Raw genomic sequence first — 19,246 nt, 5'->3', positions numbered from 1 at the left:
ACGAATACAGCTGCCGCCTTCTCCCTTAAAATAGTTTGCAAAAGGAGTGTTATACACTTCACCATGATAAAATTCATCACGCAATCTTGATAAAAATTTGGGATCAACGTGAAAAACATACTTTAAAAGAAATAATGGTTCTGGGATGTAAAGCCTTGGATACTCACCTGTTATGGTCTTTCGCCAGACCTTCTACAACAGTGGTCCCTTCCCAACCAGTGGTCCATAGACCACAGGTGGTCTGCAAGAAACAGAAAAGTGGTCTGTGGGTCTTTTCACAGAAAACCTGAGTTGATGCAGCTTGGCTGTTGAGGAAGGGGCCTCGCAGGCATAATTCCCCAAAGGGTCTTCCTTCCTTGCCTCAAAAGCAGGGAAAGAAGGAAGGAAGGATACTACCTCCTTATCTTTGCCCAATGTTGGATCCTTCCTGCCTAAGCTTGCAAGGGAGATTTCCTGCTTCTTGGCAGGGGGTTGGACTGGATGGCCCATGAGGTCTCTTCCAACTCTACTATTCTATGATTCTATCCAATGTCGAGAATGGCAGTGTTGGATCCTTCCTTCCTTGCCTGGGCTTGGAGCTGTTGCTGCCAGAGCCCCATTTTCAGGCCTAGGCAGTAGGGAGCTGGTTTGCAAGAAAGAGATTGCAAATGGGGCTTTGGCGGCAGCCTCCTCAAGAGCAGATAAGAGACGAAGGGTCCAACGATGGGCAAAGGGAGGGAGCAGGAATTAAGGCATTGGATCCTTCCTTTCCTGATCTTGAGGCAAGGAAGGAAACCCTGCTCACAGGATGGATTGCAAGGAAGAGGAGGCAGCCAAAGCCAGCAGGTCAGTGAAGGCAGGGGCCAAGGGAAGCTCCATCACTAGCTCCTTGTGAGAAGGGCAGGGAAGGAAGCACGTGGGCACTCTTTCCCTTTGGCTGGGCCAGAAGATGAGTTCTCGTAGCCCATTCTCCCAGACTGGCTCTTGAAGCTCGAGTACTAATAGTCTGAGACAGTCTTGAAGTCTTCTAATATCAAGAGCCAGTCTACTATTACTCAATTCCACAACATGTGCATGGCATTGAGCAATTGTTATCAATCCAAGGATTTACCACCTAGTGAAAGAAATGCAAACTCAAAAATCACAATAATTTTTACATTAAGTCTCATTATGGTATTTTGTCAATATCACAAAATTAAAAAATGTAAATTTATGGTGATTCATAAATACTGGTTATTTAAAAAACAAATGTATTTCTTTGCATGCAGATGGTGGAGGGAATGGACTGATTGACCTTGATGGTCCACAATGTATCCAATTTTTGTCTTAGTGGTCCACGGTCTCTTGAAGGTTGGGAACAACTCACAGTTCTACAGTAATACCGTGTTTCCCTGAAAATAAGACAGGGTCTTATATTAATTTTTGCTCCCAAAGATGCTCTAGGTCTTATTTTCAGGGGATGTCTTATTTTTCCATGAAGAAGAATTCACGTTTATTGTTGAACAACAAAATGAACATTTATTATCTACTGTACAGTAGTTGTCATCACAAACCAGCATAACCAGACAAACTGTGAATCCTATCAATAATTTCTTGTTACTGCCATTAATTCCATGTACAACACTCTATGGTACGTACATTTACCGATCCTGCATGCTCTGGTGTTCTGTTCGGTGGGCATAATTCCAAACAAAAATTTTGCTAGGTCTTACTTTCGGAGGAGGCCTTATATTTAGCAATTCAGCAAAACTTCTACTAGGTCTTATTTTCTGGGGATGTCTTATTTTAGGGGAAACAGGGTATGACAATTTTGTAAAATATTAGGTGATCCACTAGGGGGCACTGTAAACCTAGCAAGGATTAACCTAACAAATTCTACTTTTTCAGAACACGTTTTAATTGAAAAGTGTTCTTAAAGAGAACATCAAATCATTTCCAATGACTACTTGGCAATGTTTCTGATTGGCATCAAGATTATGTCTTTTCCAGAGGGTATAATTATCTTAAATTGTTCCATTTTAACAATTAAAGTTTAATGATAGGGTGCAGAATACATACAGTTCATAACTGAGAAAGGTAAATGAATATATCAAATTGCCTACATGGCTTTAAAAGCCCATGTCTTAAAAACGTCCATATTGACAATCGGCTTCAGCCATTGACAAGACTTCCTGGTTACTTTTAACATCATGCTTCTTTTTATGGCAGAGTGAAGTTGGCAGCTGCTCATACCTATGAATGTGTATGCCTTTAAGCTGCCTGTCAAATTTTATAGGGTTTTCTCAGGTAAGGAATACTCAGATGTGGCATTGTTTTTTCTTTCCTCTGATATATTGCCTACAAAACCTGGTATTGTTTGGTAGTCTCCTACCTAAGATTAGACAAAATCTATTGTCCTTAGGTTTGATAGAATGGAAAAATCTAGGACATTGTGACAGCAATGATTTGAAAACAGTGTATCCCCTGCAGCCAGGCATGTAGCCGGCGAGGGGGGGGGGGTCTCAGGGTAGTCTGCAAGAAGGCCTTACATTTATTATTTAAACTTATGCTTATTCATATCATGATCTGATCACCATGCTCAATATACCCCATATGCATGGGGGTATTGGGATAATAATACAAAAGGTTTGCTAGAGTAGATCTTCTCACTTAGACTCAGCCCCTGCCCCTTCCCCCAAGTCAAAATCCTGGCTACGGGCCTGCCTGCAGCATATCAGTAAAAAAAGTATAAAACCAAATCATTGAATGTTGGCAGGACTGCTGACTGAAAGTTCGGTAGTTCAAATAGGGAGCTCGGTAAGCTCCCGACTGTCAGCTCTAGCTCTCCATGTGGGGACATGGGAGAAGCCTCCCACATACATGATGGTAAAACATCAAAATATCTGGGTGTCCCCTGGGCAACGTCCTTGCATACAGCCAATTCTCTCACACCAGAAGCAACTTGCAGCAGTTTCTCAAGTTACTCCTGACATGAAAAAAAAATTGAGTGAAGAGAAAATTTGGTGTTCTTCCATATTTTGATCTGTTTGTCTTGCCCTCATAGGATTCCTATGATTTCTGAAATGTGCTGCAAATAAATAAAATCCTAAATTGAAGGCTTACTACCATATTAAGCTTTCAACAAGTTGAAACCAATTTCAGCATTCAGTACACATGCCTAGTGCTCCATAGTGTATGTATATATATAAAACCAATATGTCTCTGGGTTTGAATATATGTACACATACATACATATAGAAAACTAGGAACTTTCTTATATATATATATATATATATATATATATATATAGGATTTTAATGCATGTAATATTATAATCTTTAATGCTTTTAATTACAGTTTGTTTTTTAATTTTAATATATTTTAGAGTACACAGTTTTAATTTGCATACTTTTATATTAATTTTGAACTACCTGAGTCCCTATATTGGGAGAAAGATGGGATAATAATAATATAAATAATAATAACAACACTTTGTTTATAGCACGCCCTCTCTTCCTGAAGAGACTCAGTGTGGTTTTCAAAGAATAACAAAAACGGCAAACATTCAATTCCTAAAACAGATAAAAAGCAAACATGAAATAAAATGAACTCAATATAAATTTACCAAGGATTAAACTAAATAAACATAATATAAGACAAGGAGTCATACTAATTAAAACACAATACATTAAAACCATAAAATAGTATAGAGAAATAAAATAGAAATAAACAATCTTCCCCATTTCAGATTGATAGATAAAGTCAAAGGACAAAGAAAATATAAAGAATTGAATCATTCTCTATTTACGATTGATCAATTAAAATAATATCTGAATGAAAGAAAGTACTGTTCCCAGAGGGTGGGGGGAGGGTGAAAAACCAGTGGATATAAGTGGGAGATAAAGACTGAGAATACACACACACACACATATACATGCATGCATATATAAAATTTACACACATGTACAGAAAGTACATATACAAGTATATATGTACACGTGCACCAACGTGCACGTTATATATTGTGTGTGTGTGTATATATATACATGCACACATATGTAACTTATTATTTGCTTTATTTCTACTCATTTCTTCCGATGTAGGGACTCAAAATGGTTAGCAATAAATATAAAACCACACATATTTATTTGAAGAACGTTCCTCGTTAACACACACATGTGCACACACAAACATACATGCAAGGTATTCCGAAAGTCTCCATACATAGGGGGAAAAATTAACTCACTCATATTATACTTTGCATTTTTAATATTTTGACTTCGTGTTTGTGTGTGTAGAAAGAAGAGCCAACATATAAAGAATAGTTTGTAAATATTTTGTAATAATTATTACCATTTTGTAAATAAAGGTACATTTAGTTTCCATTTCACTTATGTATTATATGTGCGTGCGTGCGCAGAAAGTTCCTCGTTCCAACGCTGTGGCAAACGAGGGCAGAGTGCCGGTAGGCTGTTAGGAATTGTGGGAGTTGAAGTCCAAAACTTTTTCTACTCCGGAACCACAGTTAAGGAGCGGCTGTTCCGCACGGGCTGCATTCCTTTGGGCTCCATTCCCACGCATTTGGTGCGGCAGGCAAAGCGTCCCCCAGCTGCCGGGCTGAGAGGCTCTGTCGTCGAGCATGGGGGCCGAGGCGATGGTGCGGACTCTGCTCTACACTGTCAACTCCCTGCTGCAGCAGCGCAGATACCAGGCCGCCCTGGCGGTACTCAAGGGCTTCCGGAACGGCGCAGTGTAAGTCCCGGGGCGGGGTTGCTTCTTCCGCGTACAGCCGGGCTCCAGAAGGGCCCTATTGGTCCTGTAGGGGCGAGGCCTTTCCCTCGAGAGGAGGCGAACTTGGACAGTGGGCTGAGGGGGAAAAGAAAGGGGCCTGAGGCTATTAGGAATGGTGGGAGTTTGTCCAAAACACCTGGAGGGCAGGCCCAAGTTTGCCCATGCCTGATCTATACTGTGAAATTGGTACAGTTTGAGACCACTTTAACTTCCATGATTCAATGCTACAAGTTTGACAAGGTCTTTCGTTTTCTCTGCTAGAGTGTCCTGGTGCCGCACAAAACTACATCTCCCAAGGCTCCATCGTATTAAGCCTTGGCAGTTAAAGTGGTGTCAAACTGTATTAATTCTATGGTGTAGATGCATCTCTTGTTAAGAAAAATTAGTGGGTAGGCTTTTAAACAAGTTTTTAAAGAAAAGGGCTTTTAAGAAGATGCCATATTGTTTTAAATTATACTGTCTTTAATCTTTTCATCAGTCTTTAGGTTTAATATTATCAATAGTTTAATTCTATTTTAATGATGACTCACTACATGTTTTAACTTTATTGTATTTGATTGGCTGTGAGTTTTCCGAGCTGTATGGCCATGTTTCAGAAAAACTCTTTCCTGACATTTCTCTCACATCTATGGCAGGCATCCTCAGAGGTTGTGAGGACTGTTGGAAACTAGGCAAGTGGAGTTTATATATCTGTGGAATGTTCAGGGTGGGAGAAAGAACTCCTGTCTGTTTGAGGCAAGTGTGAATGTTGCAATTGGCCAGCTTGATTAGCTGCGTTTGGCATAGGTCTGCCCACGCAAAGCAGGTGAATATAAACTGAATGAGACATATAGAATAATCACAGGATGTCTTAAACCTACACCTGTGGATAGACTCTATAAGCTAGCTGGCATCCCTCCCCCCCCCCCCCCCCCCCGATGTGCGACGGGAAGTTGCTGCCAATTGCGAGAGAAATATGGTTGAACACCCATTGTATGGCTACCAGCCTCCTCCCAGTAGGCTTAAATCAAGGAGAAGTTTTATGAGAACCACCACTCCTCTAAATGTTCCTCCAGCAGTAGCATGAATATCCCCGTGGGCATCAAAATCAGGCAATTCCAACTGGATAGCCCCCCACGAGGGTCTTCCTCCAGGGGCAAACCAAGAATGAGCAACTCCTTGAACAGACTCAGAAGTGGAGTTGGCAGATCAAAAGACAACCTGGCAAAATGGCTCTACCTAGAAGAATCCTCCACCTTGTGTGACTGGAGAACAAACAACTCAGCATCTGTATGCATGCCCAAAATGCCCAGACTCGTGTACAGAGGAAGAACTGTTTAAACCTACAGACAATGCAGTCACTGTTGCCTGGTTTTGGTCTAAATCTATTTAGTAGCTTATGGTCCCTTTATTTTATAAGTTTTGAACTTATTTATTATGCAATGCTTTTGACACTACATCTATACACATCTATTTATCTTCTTCTATACACACAATAAAAGTGAAAAATGTGTGTATGTGGCAGAGGTGTCCACTTACACCTCCCACCTCCACAAACAACTATAGTTCCCACTGAGCAGGAGACACCAATGGTCCTCCCTCCAAGGAAGATTGCAGGTTATAATGAGTGCCATGAATATGTAGCCCAAACCCTTCCAGTGTTCTCCACAAACACCATTCTGCCCCCCACCCAAGTAAAGGCTTTCATGTGGGGACAATTTCATCCTAGATGTTCTGTTTTTCCTCCACAATGGACATCCCAGGATTCCTTAATTTGCATGATCCTGCCCACTGCCTCTCCCTTAACCTTGTTTTACTCTTTCCTATGGCACACAGTTAACAGAGGAACTGATCAGCATCTGAACAAGGGCTTTGGGGAGAATTCACTGTGATTTACAGGAGTTGTACTTGACCTACATCCAGAGAACACTTTTAATCCAACCAACAATGGATCTGGACCAAACTTGCCATGGATGATGGGACTTGCAGTACCATCACTGATACTGTGACCCCCACCGATAATGTGCTGGGACCAAACTTGGCACAGAGAAGCCCCATGACCAATTGAACATACTGCAAGGGTTAGTGGGAATGGACCTTGATTTTGAGAATGATAGTTCACCCTTATCCAGAGAGCCCTGAACCCAACCGACAACAGATCTGGACCAAACTTGGTACACAGACTCAACATGGCCAATTGTGAATACTGCCAGGGTTTGGGAGTGATTGCCTTGGGAATCTCAGAGTTGTAGTTCACCCGTATCCAGACAGCTGTGAACTCAGCTGACGATGGATCTGGACCACACTTAAATGTTATTACATAACATCCCAAAACAAACAATGCCATCTTCTAATAAGCCGGGCACCGCCAGGTCCCCAAGCTAGTAAATAATAAAGCTTTATAAGCATTGAATAGCCTTGCAGCTTCAAAGCCCGGCTGCTTCCTGCCTGGGGGAATCCATTGTTAGGAGGTGTTAACTGCCCCTGATTGTTTCTTGTCAGGAATTCCCCTGTCTTCTGAGTGTTGTTTTTTTGCTGTCCTGATTTTAGAGTTTTTGTAATACTGGTAACCAGATTTTGTTCATTTTCATGGTTTCCTTCTTTCTGTTGAAATTGTCCACATGCTTGTGGATTTTAATTGTAATTGTTTTAATATGCTAGCTGCCTCAAGTCCCAATCTCAGAAATAGAGAAAGTATAACAATAAAGATGATTATGATAATAATATCCAATATATTTGATTTGCTGTTGAATCCTTTATTGTTGTCTTTACATGTGATACCCATACACCAATCTATTTTGTATTATTTGTTCACTCCAGAAACACCAAAATCTACAGTTGGGCAAAACTTTCCCAAGACCTTTAAATTTTCCTACCTCTGCCCCCAATTCTGATCTGTGGTAAAAAAAAAAATAATCCATTTTTGTCGGATATTGTTACTGTATTCAACTACTGCTTTGTTACTTTGATTAACATGCTGTGCTGATCCTTGTCTCTCATTTCAATGTGTTTTGAAATATATACCTTTTAGAATTTCTGTATTTAAAAATGTGCTCAAAATGTGTATTTTCCATCTGGTTTTTACGTAAGACAGTTGTGAAGGATATTTGTACCTTAATTCTGGCCATTCAGTAGTTTTCGGTAATGTAAAGAGAGTATACCCGTCCGTGTTTGCACTTTACAATTTAGAGGCATCTTATTTTATTCCCTTGATTTACATTATGGATTCCCTTGGGGCAAAGATTTTATTTTAGTTTTCTCTGAAATGCTAGTTATATGTTCAGTGCTTTATCTTTTTTTAAAAAAATGGTGAGTGAGCTGGAAAATCAGCTAAAGCTATTAGAGCACAAAGAATCTTTTTTAACAGGGAAATGGCAAAATTGGGATTTTCAAATGTGTGCAGTGAATTAGGCAACCATTTTAAACTAGTCCTGCCAAGACTTGTTTTCATTCTTTTGTTCCAGAAAGTTGCATGAAGAGCAAGTCCAACCTGCTTGTGAAACCTGTATGCTTAACATATAATACAGGTACTTTCTGTACAGACTTGACTTCTTCATGGCTAGTGAGACACAGGCATTTGTCACTACATTCATAGAACAAAATAATATTGAGACCTTTGTTAGCAAGAGCTAATTACAGAGAGTGGTCAACTTCCCTGCTTAAACAGCCCCACTGGCTGCCAATAAGTTTCCGGTCCCAATTTAAGGTGCAGGTTATCACCTTTAAAGCCTTAAACGGTTCGGGCCGGCCTATCTTCTTGACCACATCCTCCCCTACGAGCCTGTGCAATCTCTAAGAACTTCTGGGGAGGCTCTTCTATCGCTCCCACCCCCATCACAGGCACTGCTGGTGGGAACGAGAATGAGGGCCTTCTCGGTAATGGCCTCCCGGTTCCCCAGGGAGATTAGGTTAGCACCCACTCTGTCCATCTTCCGTAAAGAATTAAAAACATGAATGTTCTGCTGTGCATTTGACTGACTAGACAATCCCCTAAATAACCTGGCTCCAATTAGGACATAAAATCTCGTCCTTGCACTTTACTATTGTTCTCTACCCAAAGATATTATTCCCCATCTTACATTGCTCACCCCTACTCATCGGACTTAAGCACTTTATCCATTAGCCCTATTTTCAAAAAGTGAGTTGCACCAGCCTGCCTATCCATGCCTAGAAATGGACTTTATTTCAGTTTCATTGGTTGTTGGTTCAAGATTGTTTTTATTTTGTCACAACTGCTATGCTGTTATAATTGTTGTTGTTTTATTCTGTTTTATGATATTGTGTATATATTTCAATGTGATTATATTTTACAATGTTGACTGGGCTCATCCCCATGTAAACCGCTCCAAGTCCCCATGGGGAGATGGAGGCGGGGTACAAAAATAAAGTTGTTGTTGTTGTTGTTATTATTATTATTATTATGTGTATTTTATTTTATTTTTCTTTCTTTTGGTAGTTATGGAGCAAAAATCCGTGCCCCCCATGCATTGGTAATGACATTTCTCTTCAGGAATGGAAGGTACATTTCTTTGTCTGAAATCTATGAAGCATTTATTTACAAGCTTGTCGTTTGAATTATTTATAAGGGCAAATGAGGTCAAGCTCTTCTATATGTTAAAAATGCTTTCTGTACATATCAAACCTGTTGAGATGTATTTTCCATGTGGTTTTTCATTCTGTTCATAGTTCTGACAGATTACCAAGGTAAAACATTTATTATTGTTAACTGCCATCAGCTGATTTATAGCAACCCTGTGATTAAGAAACCCACACCTTCCTCAGGTCTTTCAGACTCAAGGCTGTGGCTTCTTTAAGCCCATTCATCTGCAATCCCAAGTGCCTTCTACCTTGCTAAGCATTTTTTTAGTCAGTCATGCCTTCTCATTGTATGTCCAAAGTACAACTATATGTCCAAAGTACAAATTCAGCTTCAAGGGAAAGTTCAGGCTTGATTTGCTCTAGGACCCATTTATTGGTTTTTCTACCAGCCCATGATTCCTGCAGCATCAGCTGATTTTCTGTCATCAGCTTTCTCGGAAGTAACAGTGTGAACCTGTGTATGTCTTCTCAGAAGAAAAAAAAGGCAATTGCATTCAGTGAGACTTGCTTCCAGAAAGTTTATACAGGCAGTCCCTGAGTTACGAACATCCGACTTACAAACAACTCATCACTGCAAACGGGGATAAGACATCAGGAAGTGGGAGAAATCTACCCCTCAGAAGGGATATTCACTCCTGAAGGAGTTGTTATGGAGAAAGGGTGTCTCATCTGAAGCCTTAGCACCAATCCCTGTTTCCATAACAAGCCAATTTTTTCAAAATCCAATTATCACAGTGACAGAAAGTGAGGTTTTTTTTAGTTCTGTCCAGCTCGATATTTCCTTCTCTTACAGAACCTAACCCCCTCAAACTTCCAAACTGTCTGAGAAGTCCCCCATGAGTCCAATTATGGCTATTTGGTTATTAGATTATGTATAATAATAATTGGTTATGTGTATTGATGTTTCTCCATTTCCTTTGCTCAGTTTACAGGAGAAATTGAAAGCCATTTTTTGGGCCACCTATACTCATTCAAGAAACTTGGCATACTTTGTATTCACATACAAGGGCCTGATGGCCTTACAGTTGCGGATGCAGGGGAAAAAGATTCCAGTTCACTCCTTTCTTGCAGCCTGTGTTGGGGGCTGGTTAGTGTTTGGGGAAAACAATAATATTAACAGTCAGGTAAGCAACTATGCTGAGTTCTTTGGCTTCTGTTTCTGGGTTTTCACTCAAAATTACAAATCAAGTGAAACTAGTGATTGATGTTGCTTTTCTTTTGTTCCTCTGCTCTGAATTTATGTTTATGCACTTCCAGTCAAAGCTCTTGGGAATACTAAAATGAACTACACCAAAAGCTACTGCATCTTCCACTAATGAAGGTGCTGAAGAAAATGGGAAGGGGAAGGACTTGTTAAAGTACAGGTAGTTCCCAAGTTACAAACATTTGACTCACATACAATTCCTAGTTACAAACAGGGGTGAGACAACAGGAAATACAAGGAAATCTACCCGTAGGAAGGGAAATTCACTCCTGAAAGAGTTATTATGGGGAAAAGGTGTCTCCACTGAAGGATGGACTTTATCACCAGTCCTTGTTTGCACAACAACCCAAAATTTTCAATTCTCACAGGGTCAGAAAACGAGGTGAAATCTTCTGAACAGGGGTACAAGCTGCAAAATAAACATTACAGGAGTGTTAGTCCTTCCCTATGCTATCCAAAACTTTAAAAATTACACTTAAAAAAGTACCTATTCTGACTTACATACAAATTCAACTTAAGATCAAATCTATAGAACCTATCTTGTTCGTAAACTGGGGACTGCCTGTATATAGTATTTGCTACTATATCTATTTTAGTTGCCTATTTTGATCAATCAAATGTAAATATAATTGTAGTAGAATAACTTCTCTACTTCTTCTTGGACAAATATATTATTTCTGAAAAGTTGCAGTTCATATTTTTGTAGAAGTAGAAATTTATGGCATAAAGAGCACCTGTTTATCCTGACATTTCCAAATGATGAAATGATTTGAGACTCTGGGAATTGTGTAGATCACATTTCCCCCTCAAAAAACTGGACCCAAGACAGCTTGCAATTACTGGTATATTGAATAAATGCAGTTGCATGTGGCTTCTCTTTAGAAAGTGTACTTTTTAGCAGGCAACAGTACTATATTTATTTCAATATAGTAATGTTGCAACTGAACAAAGGTTGCACATGCATCCATTTTTAAGCAACTATATTTTGAAACAGATAGAATCATATAGCTCGAAGAGATCCTAAGGGCTATCCAGTCCAATCCCATTCTTCTATGCAAGGATACACAATCAAAGCATTCCTCCTGACAGATGGCCATCCAGCCTCTGCCTAAAAACTTCAAGAGAAAGAGACTCCACCACACTCTGAAGCAGCACATTCCATAACATGTTAAAATGCAAGCAGCCCATTTAACAGAATTCAAAAATACTGCAGTAAGAATACCATTAATGTAACAACTGGGAGATGATGCGGGTGAAAGACTATTTGAAATAATTGTGCTTTTTGGATATGCTGTTTGCCTTACAATCTTATAAATTTCCCCTATTACAGATAAACATGTACCTGTTGTCTCGCATCCTGTTTGGCTTGTCTCGGTTGGCAGTGGAGAAAGGTTACATCCCAGAGCCAAAACGTGACCCCTTCCCACTCTTTGGTGCCCTGGTTTGGGGGATTGTTCTCTGGCTCTTTGAGTATCACCGACACACTCTACAACCGTCATTGCAATCCTCCATGACCTACCTGTATGATGACAGTAATGTCTGGCATGATGTTTCTGACTTTCTTGTGTATAACAAAAGACCTGCTGTGAAATAGTCTTGAAAGATTTTTGCACAATGGCGCATTCCAGTAGCAGTGCTTATAGGTTTTTTAAATCTGTACACACTTCTGAAAGTTTACTATGGTTAGCATTGAATGTGAACCTCTACTTGAGCCTGGCCATAGCGTTTTGTGTAAGCTGCTGGTTTCTGTTGGTTAGAGCTTGAAAGGAGGTCATTGCAAATGACATGTTTTAGTGAAGTGTTTCTTTGTTTTGCAAGAGATCTCATTTTCTTTTCTAAAATAAGATTGTAGTATTTTTTATGGATGGCAAAACAAGTTCTTCAGTGCACTAGGCCAAAATCCAAAACCTCCTTTCATTTTCTGAAGTAATAACTATGGAACTACTTAGAAGATGGAAAAACAAACTATTAACAGTTTCTCTGAAAACTTGAAAAAATATTAAATCTTAGCTAATATTATGTTGAAATGCCAGTTGATGAAACTAACTCTCTGGTTACTTATATACTAAACCCTTTATTCCTTCCTCAATTAGCAATAGAAAAAAATAAGACAGTTCTCTCTATGATAGATCGTACTATATAAAGCTCAAGTTTTGGATTTTTGTGTATAAACATGGCACTTGGAAACTTACAATTTATCTTCTTTGCATATTTTCTATTATCTTTTAATTATACATAGCAATCTCTAAAGGTACATTTTAAAAAATAGCTTAATTTCTTTTAAAAGATAAGCTACAGAGGTTGGAGTTGCTAATGATAGATACATCCAGCACTATGGTAGGTTTTTAAAGGTATAATCAACATGGTATAGAAAAGCCAGGGATTTATTGGTTATATGCACATGATTAATTTTCAGGTACCTTCCTCAAGGTTTAAAAGTCTGAAAGGACTATAGGGGTGGTGGCAAATGAATTATCTATTTTGTTGTGATGTTCTTCATTATTTGGTGTGTGTGGGTATTAATGCCAGAATAGTTTTATTTACTGTAGCTGTCACCTGACAATAATATACAGTTACAACTGTTCGTAATTTTGGAAAATTATACGGTGGTGCTGGTACATCTTTGATCAAAATACAGTTAATTAGCAATCTGCTGTCCTAGAAGCAAATGTTCTAAGTGGATCATTAGGCTGGTTCTGTCATCATACTGCCTTTATCAGAATGTTTATATGTAGAGAAAGTTAGCAAATGATTAAGAATTACCCATATTATTAGTCCAATAAGTGAAAGCATAGTCCCATTGCTTGGTTTGGCTAGAGCAGGTTTTCTTGCTTGTGGGAACAGGATAATGTGGGGAGAAAAGTACTGTGCTGCTTTGTTTTTTAGGACAGTATGAAAGGTAGCTTGAGGAAGGAAGGGAGGGAGGATTTTGAAAACATTTACTCCCATAGAAAATTCAAAGCTTCCCAAATATTACTCCCAGTCTTTATTAGGACCTCATATATACTAAATTTGAAATGGCCCACTGTATAAGGTACACTGTCTGACTGCAATTCTTATTTCAATTTAGAGTAGTCAACATGAGCTCAGTAGGTCTGCTGTGGAGAAAGTGTATCCAAAATACAGGTATTGGTTATGGTCCCCTTTAAATGAGTGTAAATGCACATTTGTATGTGTTGTTTTCACTGAATTTCTACTTGTCTTTACATGCTAATCTTTTGGTTTGCTTTCTAAAAAATCTCTGAGGGCCAATAGTTTTTCTTAATATTACAAGAACATCCTACTGTTGAATACAGTATTTGTAATATTTTTGCACTCTCAGCCTTCACCTGCCCTGCCGTCTGCTTGTTTGATGTCCATTTATCATCACATATCCTTGAGCATCAGTCCTCAATAGATTATTTGTGAATTACTGTTTCCTAATCAGCTGCATTTTTACCATCACGTAAAATCTTTTGCAAACCACTATATTACTAAACTCACTTATACATATAAAAGTCCAAATTCTTCAACATTGTCTGTCTCCATTTGCTTTCACTGAACTCTCCCAGCCCTTTCCGAAACACATTTTGTTTCCTCCATCTAACAGCCCTATTTTCTATTGCCCACATCCCAACAATTGCTGATAATTGTTTCTGGCTAGAAACATCGCATGCTCTTAACAGTGCCTGCAATATATTTCCTTAATTTCCATATATTTCCTGCCCTCAGTCCCCAGAATAGTAATACAGTACCAAGCTTTTTCTACCAAACTGTGTGAGACTCTAACTGTCTGCAATTCACAGAGCACAAAACTGCCATAAAACAAATCAAACTGTGAACCCAACACAGCAGCACCCTTTACATATCTGTCTGTGGCAATTAACTGTGCTTTTTACAGATTGCTCTCCTGCTGTGTAAGGCTAGAATGCTATGGCTACAAAGTCAGTCAATTTCCCAGGGAGGTAGCTGGAATAATCTTCAACAGCATTTAACATCCACCACTGTTCCTTTCGCCCAGGAGACGAGGTTGAATCCCTTCTGCCACTAATGTGGCTGAACAATGCCAGTGTGTGCTGAGGAAGTGAACTAGAAGTAATGGGTCTGTCTGAAGACCTTTGGATATATAGGTTCTGTTCCTCACTCTTCCAGATTGTATTGTTTGGCAAGCTAAGTGTCCTGTTTGGTTTTCATGCTAATAAGAAAGAAACACAAACAGAAATAAGGAGACGGTTTGACAACCCACCTCCCAAGCAGCTCATCACAGCAAAATTAAGTAAGGTCCAACTATCCCCACTTGGAAGATCAAAACAGACATGCATATAAACTACAACGGTGGCTTCTCATTGAGGGCCCATCTCTTTTGTGTTTTGTTCAATATGGGAGCTTGGTTCCCAATGCTGGGGACCTGTCCATCCCTATCTGTTTTGCTGATCTTCTGCAGTGCTTGAATAGTAGTGATACCACAAAGAGCTGAAATAGTCCTAGAATATAACTATATGCAGAGGTTTTGGAGTAAAGCAGGGAATCCAAGGTGAGAAGAATAAAACTGAATGGCTGCATCAGTTGAATTGCTTAGGGAAATATGGCATTGAGCCCAAAAGAGCAAAACATTAGAACCCCTTTATGTTCTTGTACCTATTTTAAAGAATCTGGAGTATGACCATGTGAGAGTTGAAAATTTTGGGTTTTTGTGCAAACAGGGACTGGAATATTACAAGATGGTCCATAGTAAGGCACATTTTCACTTCTCAGCACAACATTTTTTATGAAGGCTGTTTAGAATAAGCTTCTTGGTTGGCAGACAAATGAAATGTTATATATAAGATTAGGTAATTAAATAGGACAAACAATCTGTTAAAAGTGCCAAGAGTCTGTAAGTGCCTATTAATCTATTCATATCCCAGTGGGAAACTACTTCTTTCTTTATACCTTGTTGCTTTTTCACTAAATCAACCACTGTATATGATAATATACTTATACTGAACTATACCTACTGAAATTTTACAGGGATGAAGAATGAAATGTGTACATATGCAGTTGTATGACATTTATATGTTTCTCTTCCCAAGTATATGGGCATTAGAAATCTACCAATTACATCTCTCTGACATATATCTTATTTTAAAATAAATGTGTTATGTTCTGTTTCTCCTGAATTCCTGCAGAAAAGGTGTCATATGTGATATTTCAAAACATTTAATACAAAAACCCAAGTAGAGGCAACACTGTTGTACAATATTAAGTTGCTAGTCAGTAAAGCCTAACCAAGAACACAGCTGGAGGATACATTTTACTTGATGTTGGAATAGCAGAAACAAATTATGTACTAAACATCTTTTCATTGTAATTGTTATCTTGTAGGGAAGGTCAATATGCATCTTATAGATTCTTGTAAGAGTCCGGAGAATTCCAGTTTTCATTCTGGATAGATGTGTCTACTTCTTATTGCTATAAATTTTACTGGCATGGAAAACACTAAAGGACTGGGAACAAAAAGGTGATTAAGAAAATGTAAACACATTTTTCCTTGAGTTCTTCATTTGTATATCAGAATTCAGCAATGTTGATTTATGTTTTTCATACTCAAAAAATAATTATTGTAGACTAAGCATTTTCTCCAATTGTAACATATCTGTCAACTGTAATTTGGCATCTGCCATATTCATTAAAATGATATGCAAATTATGGAGAGTGATTAAATATGCATATTAGCTGCAGCTGTCCAGCTGACTGTATACTAGTGGGGTCTTTCACAATGACCAAGTTGCCTGTCTCTATTCTCAATGATTGATATTGCTAATTAAACAGATTTTAATTAGGTACATATTTCTAACAATCTTGAAAAGAAATTATAAGCAACTAATATATTCCTACTGCCATTTGGTATCCCATTTTACAATAGAAATTAGACAGTTGTGATCGCCAGTTAAAGCTCGCAAGGGATGTAGGTATCTTGCTGCTCAGTGCCGTTGCATATATTGGGAACAACTGGGCACTTAAAAGACATTGTGAACAGAAGTGCTGAAGTTTATTAAGAAAAAAACATTTTAGTAGCAATAGAATATAGAGTTGGAAGAGACCACATGGGCCACCCAGTCCAACCCCTGCCATGCAGGAAAGTAACATTCGGTACCCTTGATAGATGGCCATCCAGCCTCTATTTAAAAACCTCCAAGGAAGGAGCTTCCATCACACTTCAAGGCAGAGAGTTCCACTGTTGAACAGCTCTTATGGTCAGGAAGTTCTTCCTAACATTCCTTTAATTTGAACCCATTGCTCTGAGTCCAGTCTCCAGGACAGCAGAAAACAAGCCTGCTCCCTCTTCCTTATGATATCTTTTCAAATATTTAAACATTGCTATCATGTCTCCTCAACATTTCTTCTGTCATTTTGAATTTTGCCATTCATAAAGCTGAGACAACTTATATACTTGTGTTAGCTATGAAAATAGTGGAACTTAACTCATATCCTGAAGCATAATGACATCTCCCACATTACAACTTTCATGAAACATGCACCAATGAGCCATGTTATGCATTAGTTTGTATTGTAACTCTTCAGCTTGTTCACAACTCAGTAGTGTATGTGAGAAGCCATAAGATCGACCTCATGTGTCTATTTACAAAGAAGGTGAAAAAATAGGATGTGTACACTTCAGACATTGTAATTCTGATATGTATCTTACAAATGCATCTGTGAAACAGACCACAATCTCTTCAAAATTTCTTAGTTTGGGCCAAGCTAGATGTATGCATTTTTATATCTTGCTTTTGGCTTTTTCTTCTCAAAGGGAGCTGTAATGCTGAGCAAAGAGTGATGAAAATGCTTAACTCTTTTCTCTGCCTGTTACCTTGATTTTCTTTTAACAACCATGGACCCTGAATTGCTTCCAACAAGGAAAGTAGGTATCCCTCTTCAGTGAATAGACATACCTTGGGCAGCTCTGTTCTCATTAAAACAATACAACAATTCCAAGTTCACCTATTTCTTTGAACAGTGACAGATAAATACAAGTAAAGTGGCATTAAAATTGAAAATGAGCTAATTTTAATATTTTTAAATGTTTTCAATTTGGCTTTTATTTTGGTTAGATAATCTGGTTAATTATATTGTGGTCTCAGATACATGTTTATAATCATGTTTGTAATCACCTTGTATCATAAATAAAATACAAATAAACACATAATCTAGATTTAAGTGGACACCAGTGAGCTAGTAGAAGCAGGTTTGCCCTTCTTCTCATCAGTTCTTCCAGCCCTCTGAAATGCTACATGAAGGCATGTCAGCAGCTTCTAAGGGTTTGAATATTTCAGGGAAATAGCATATAGGTGAATTGGGATACTATCTCCTTGTTAATTAATGTGATCATTACTGTTTTATTATTTTTTTAGAAATAAAGTTTTGAACAACAAAAGCAAAGGCAGTTAAGTTTTGAGGAAGCTAAACAGAAGTATCTTACAAGGAGTGACTTGGTTTATGGGAATGCCACTCACACCATTAATTTACTACTACAATCATCACAAGAAGAAGGTACATTATAATGTTATGTAAGATTAAAATACAGATTAAAGTTTGCATTAAGACCTGAATGTCTCCTATATGTATCTGCATTTCCCTGTTAGTGTTTGCAAAATCTGCAGTGTTAAACTTAAACACTGTCCCACTGCCCTTGGAGATATAAGTGGAGGGAACATGGGGAATGGACCTAGGGCCTTCCCTGCTATCCTTCATAGCCAAGTGAAGACCTTTTTGTTTCAGCAAGCCTATGTGGGTTTAATCTTATGGACTTTTCCGATTGGGCTGTTGTGCTTGTTGTTTTGGATGCTGATACTTTAAACTACTTTTAATTCTCTTCACTGGTTTAATTATACTTTTCACCTTTGTATGATGTGATTTTTTTCAACAGTATCAATTTGACCTTTATAAACGGATTTGAGTTCCAGACTGGAATTTTTTTTGCATATACATGTATGTGTATGTGCCTTCAAATCGTCTCTCAGTGGTGACCTCATGAATTTCACTGCATTTTCTTAGATAAGGAGGTTGCTTGCCAATCCCTTCAAATGAAATACAATCTATAGCACCTGTCATTTGTTGGTAGTCTCCCATCCAAGTACTAACCAGAGATTACCCTGCATGGTTTCCAAAATCAGATGGGAATATGATGCCTTTATGGTATTTAGGTAGCTTAGGATTTAAGTACTGTAAAGTATTCAACTGGCAATAACAATTTTATCTAACTGCCTATAGGCTACACAAACCACAGAATTCACTTGGGTCTCTATTTGGCTGACAGCCCAATTTGCCTCAGACTGCCTTGGAGATTGCCTGAATTGACCGAGATCTTTGAGATTTCTGAAACTTTTTTTCCTCAGACCATAACTTATAATTAGAAAATAGAAAAAATGATATAACATGATTTGGTTTTTTGTTTTGTGGAGAATATTTTGGACAGACATAACATCTGCAAGTCTACTTGTCCCTTGCAGGGATGGAGCTTGCTAAATTTGAAGTGCAGGGATTTTGTGCAAGATCTGCCTAAATGGGATTTCAAAAGGGAGGTGCCTCACTGTCAGTTGCCAGAAATTATTATTAAAGTGTCATACATTATAGAGAGGGTCCTACATAAAATTTCTGTAAAATGTTCTTGTAAAGACAGTACGGGAGAGGGATTTGTTACCAGTAAATGTTTGAATTTTATACTTATTTTATATACCTACATATATATGGGGT

The 19,246-nt window shown here is 38.4% G+C and overlaps 1 protein-coding gene across 2 annotated transcripts; it reads left to right on the top strand.

The window, feature by feature from the left end:
- Positions 1-4,471: 4,471 nt before the first annotated feature.
- On the top strand, positions 4,472-18,096 carry pxmp4 (peroxisomal membrane protein 4). 2 transcript variants are annotated; one of them, XR_010005549.1, is made up of 5 exons: positions 4,472-4,710; positions 9,185-9,247; positions 10,253-10,451; positions 11,862-16,010; positions 17,905-18,096. XR_010005549.1 is itself a non-coding variant. In XM_003220554.4 (4 exons), the coding sequence occupies exons 1-4, from the start codon at positions 4,598-4,600 to the stop codon at positions 12,123-12,125; spliced, it is 639 nt and encodes a 212-aa protein (XP_003220602.2). In that variant the 5' UTR covers positions 4,472-4,597; the 3' UTR covers positions 12,126-18,096. The 2 variants fall into 2 exon arrangements, 1 of the variants encoding a protein (XP_003220602.2); XM_003220554.4 differs by having other exon boundaries at positions 11,862-18,096.
- The last annotated feature ends 1,150 nt before the right edge of the window (positions 18,097-19,246 follow it).

The sequence above is a fragment of the Anolis carolinensis genome, chromosome 4, assembly GCF_035594765.1.
Source record: "Anolis carolinensis isolate JA03-04 chromosome 4, rAnoCar3.1.pri, whole genome shotgun sequence".
In the NCBI taxonomy this organism is placed as follows: Eukaryota; Metazoa; Chordata; class Lepidosauria; order Squamata; family Dactyloidae; genus Anolis; species Anolis carolinensis.
This window is presented reverse-complemented; position numbering and strand designations above follow the sequence as displayed.

Bases quoted from the DNA above. Each gene is read 5' to 3' on its own strand.
- pxmp4 (XM_003220554.4), top strand. From the start codon at position 4,598: ATGGGGGCCGAGGCGATGGTGCGGACTCTGCTCTACACTGTCAACTCC. The intron at 4,711-9,184 runs GTAAGTCCCGGG...TTCTTTTGGTAG, and splicing joins GGCTTCCGGAACGGCGCAGT to TTATGGAGCAAAAATCCGTG. The intron at 10,452-11,861 runs GTAAGCAACTAT...CCCCTATTACAG, and splicing joins ACAATAATATTAACAGTCAG to ATAAACATGTACCTGTTGTC.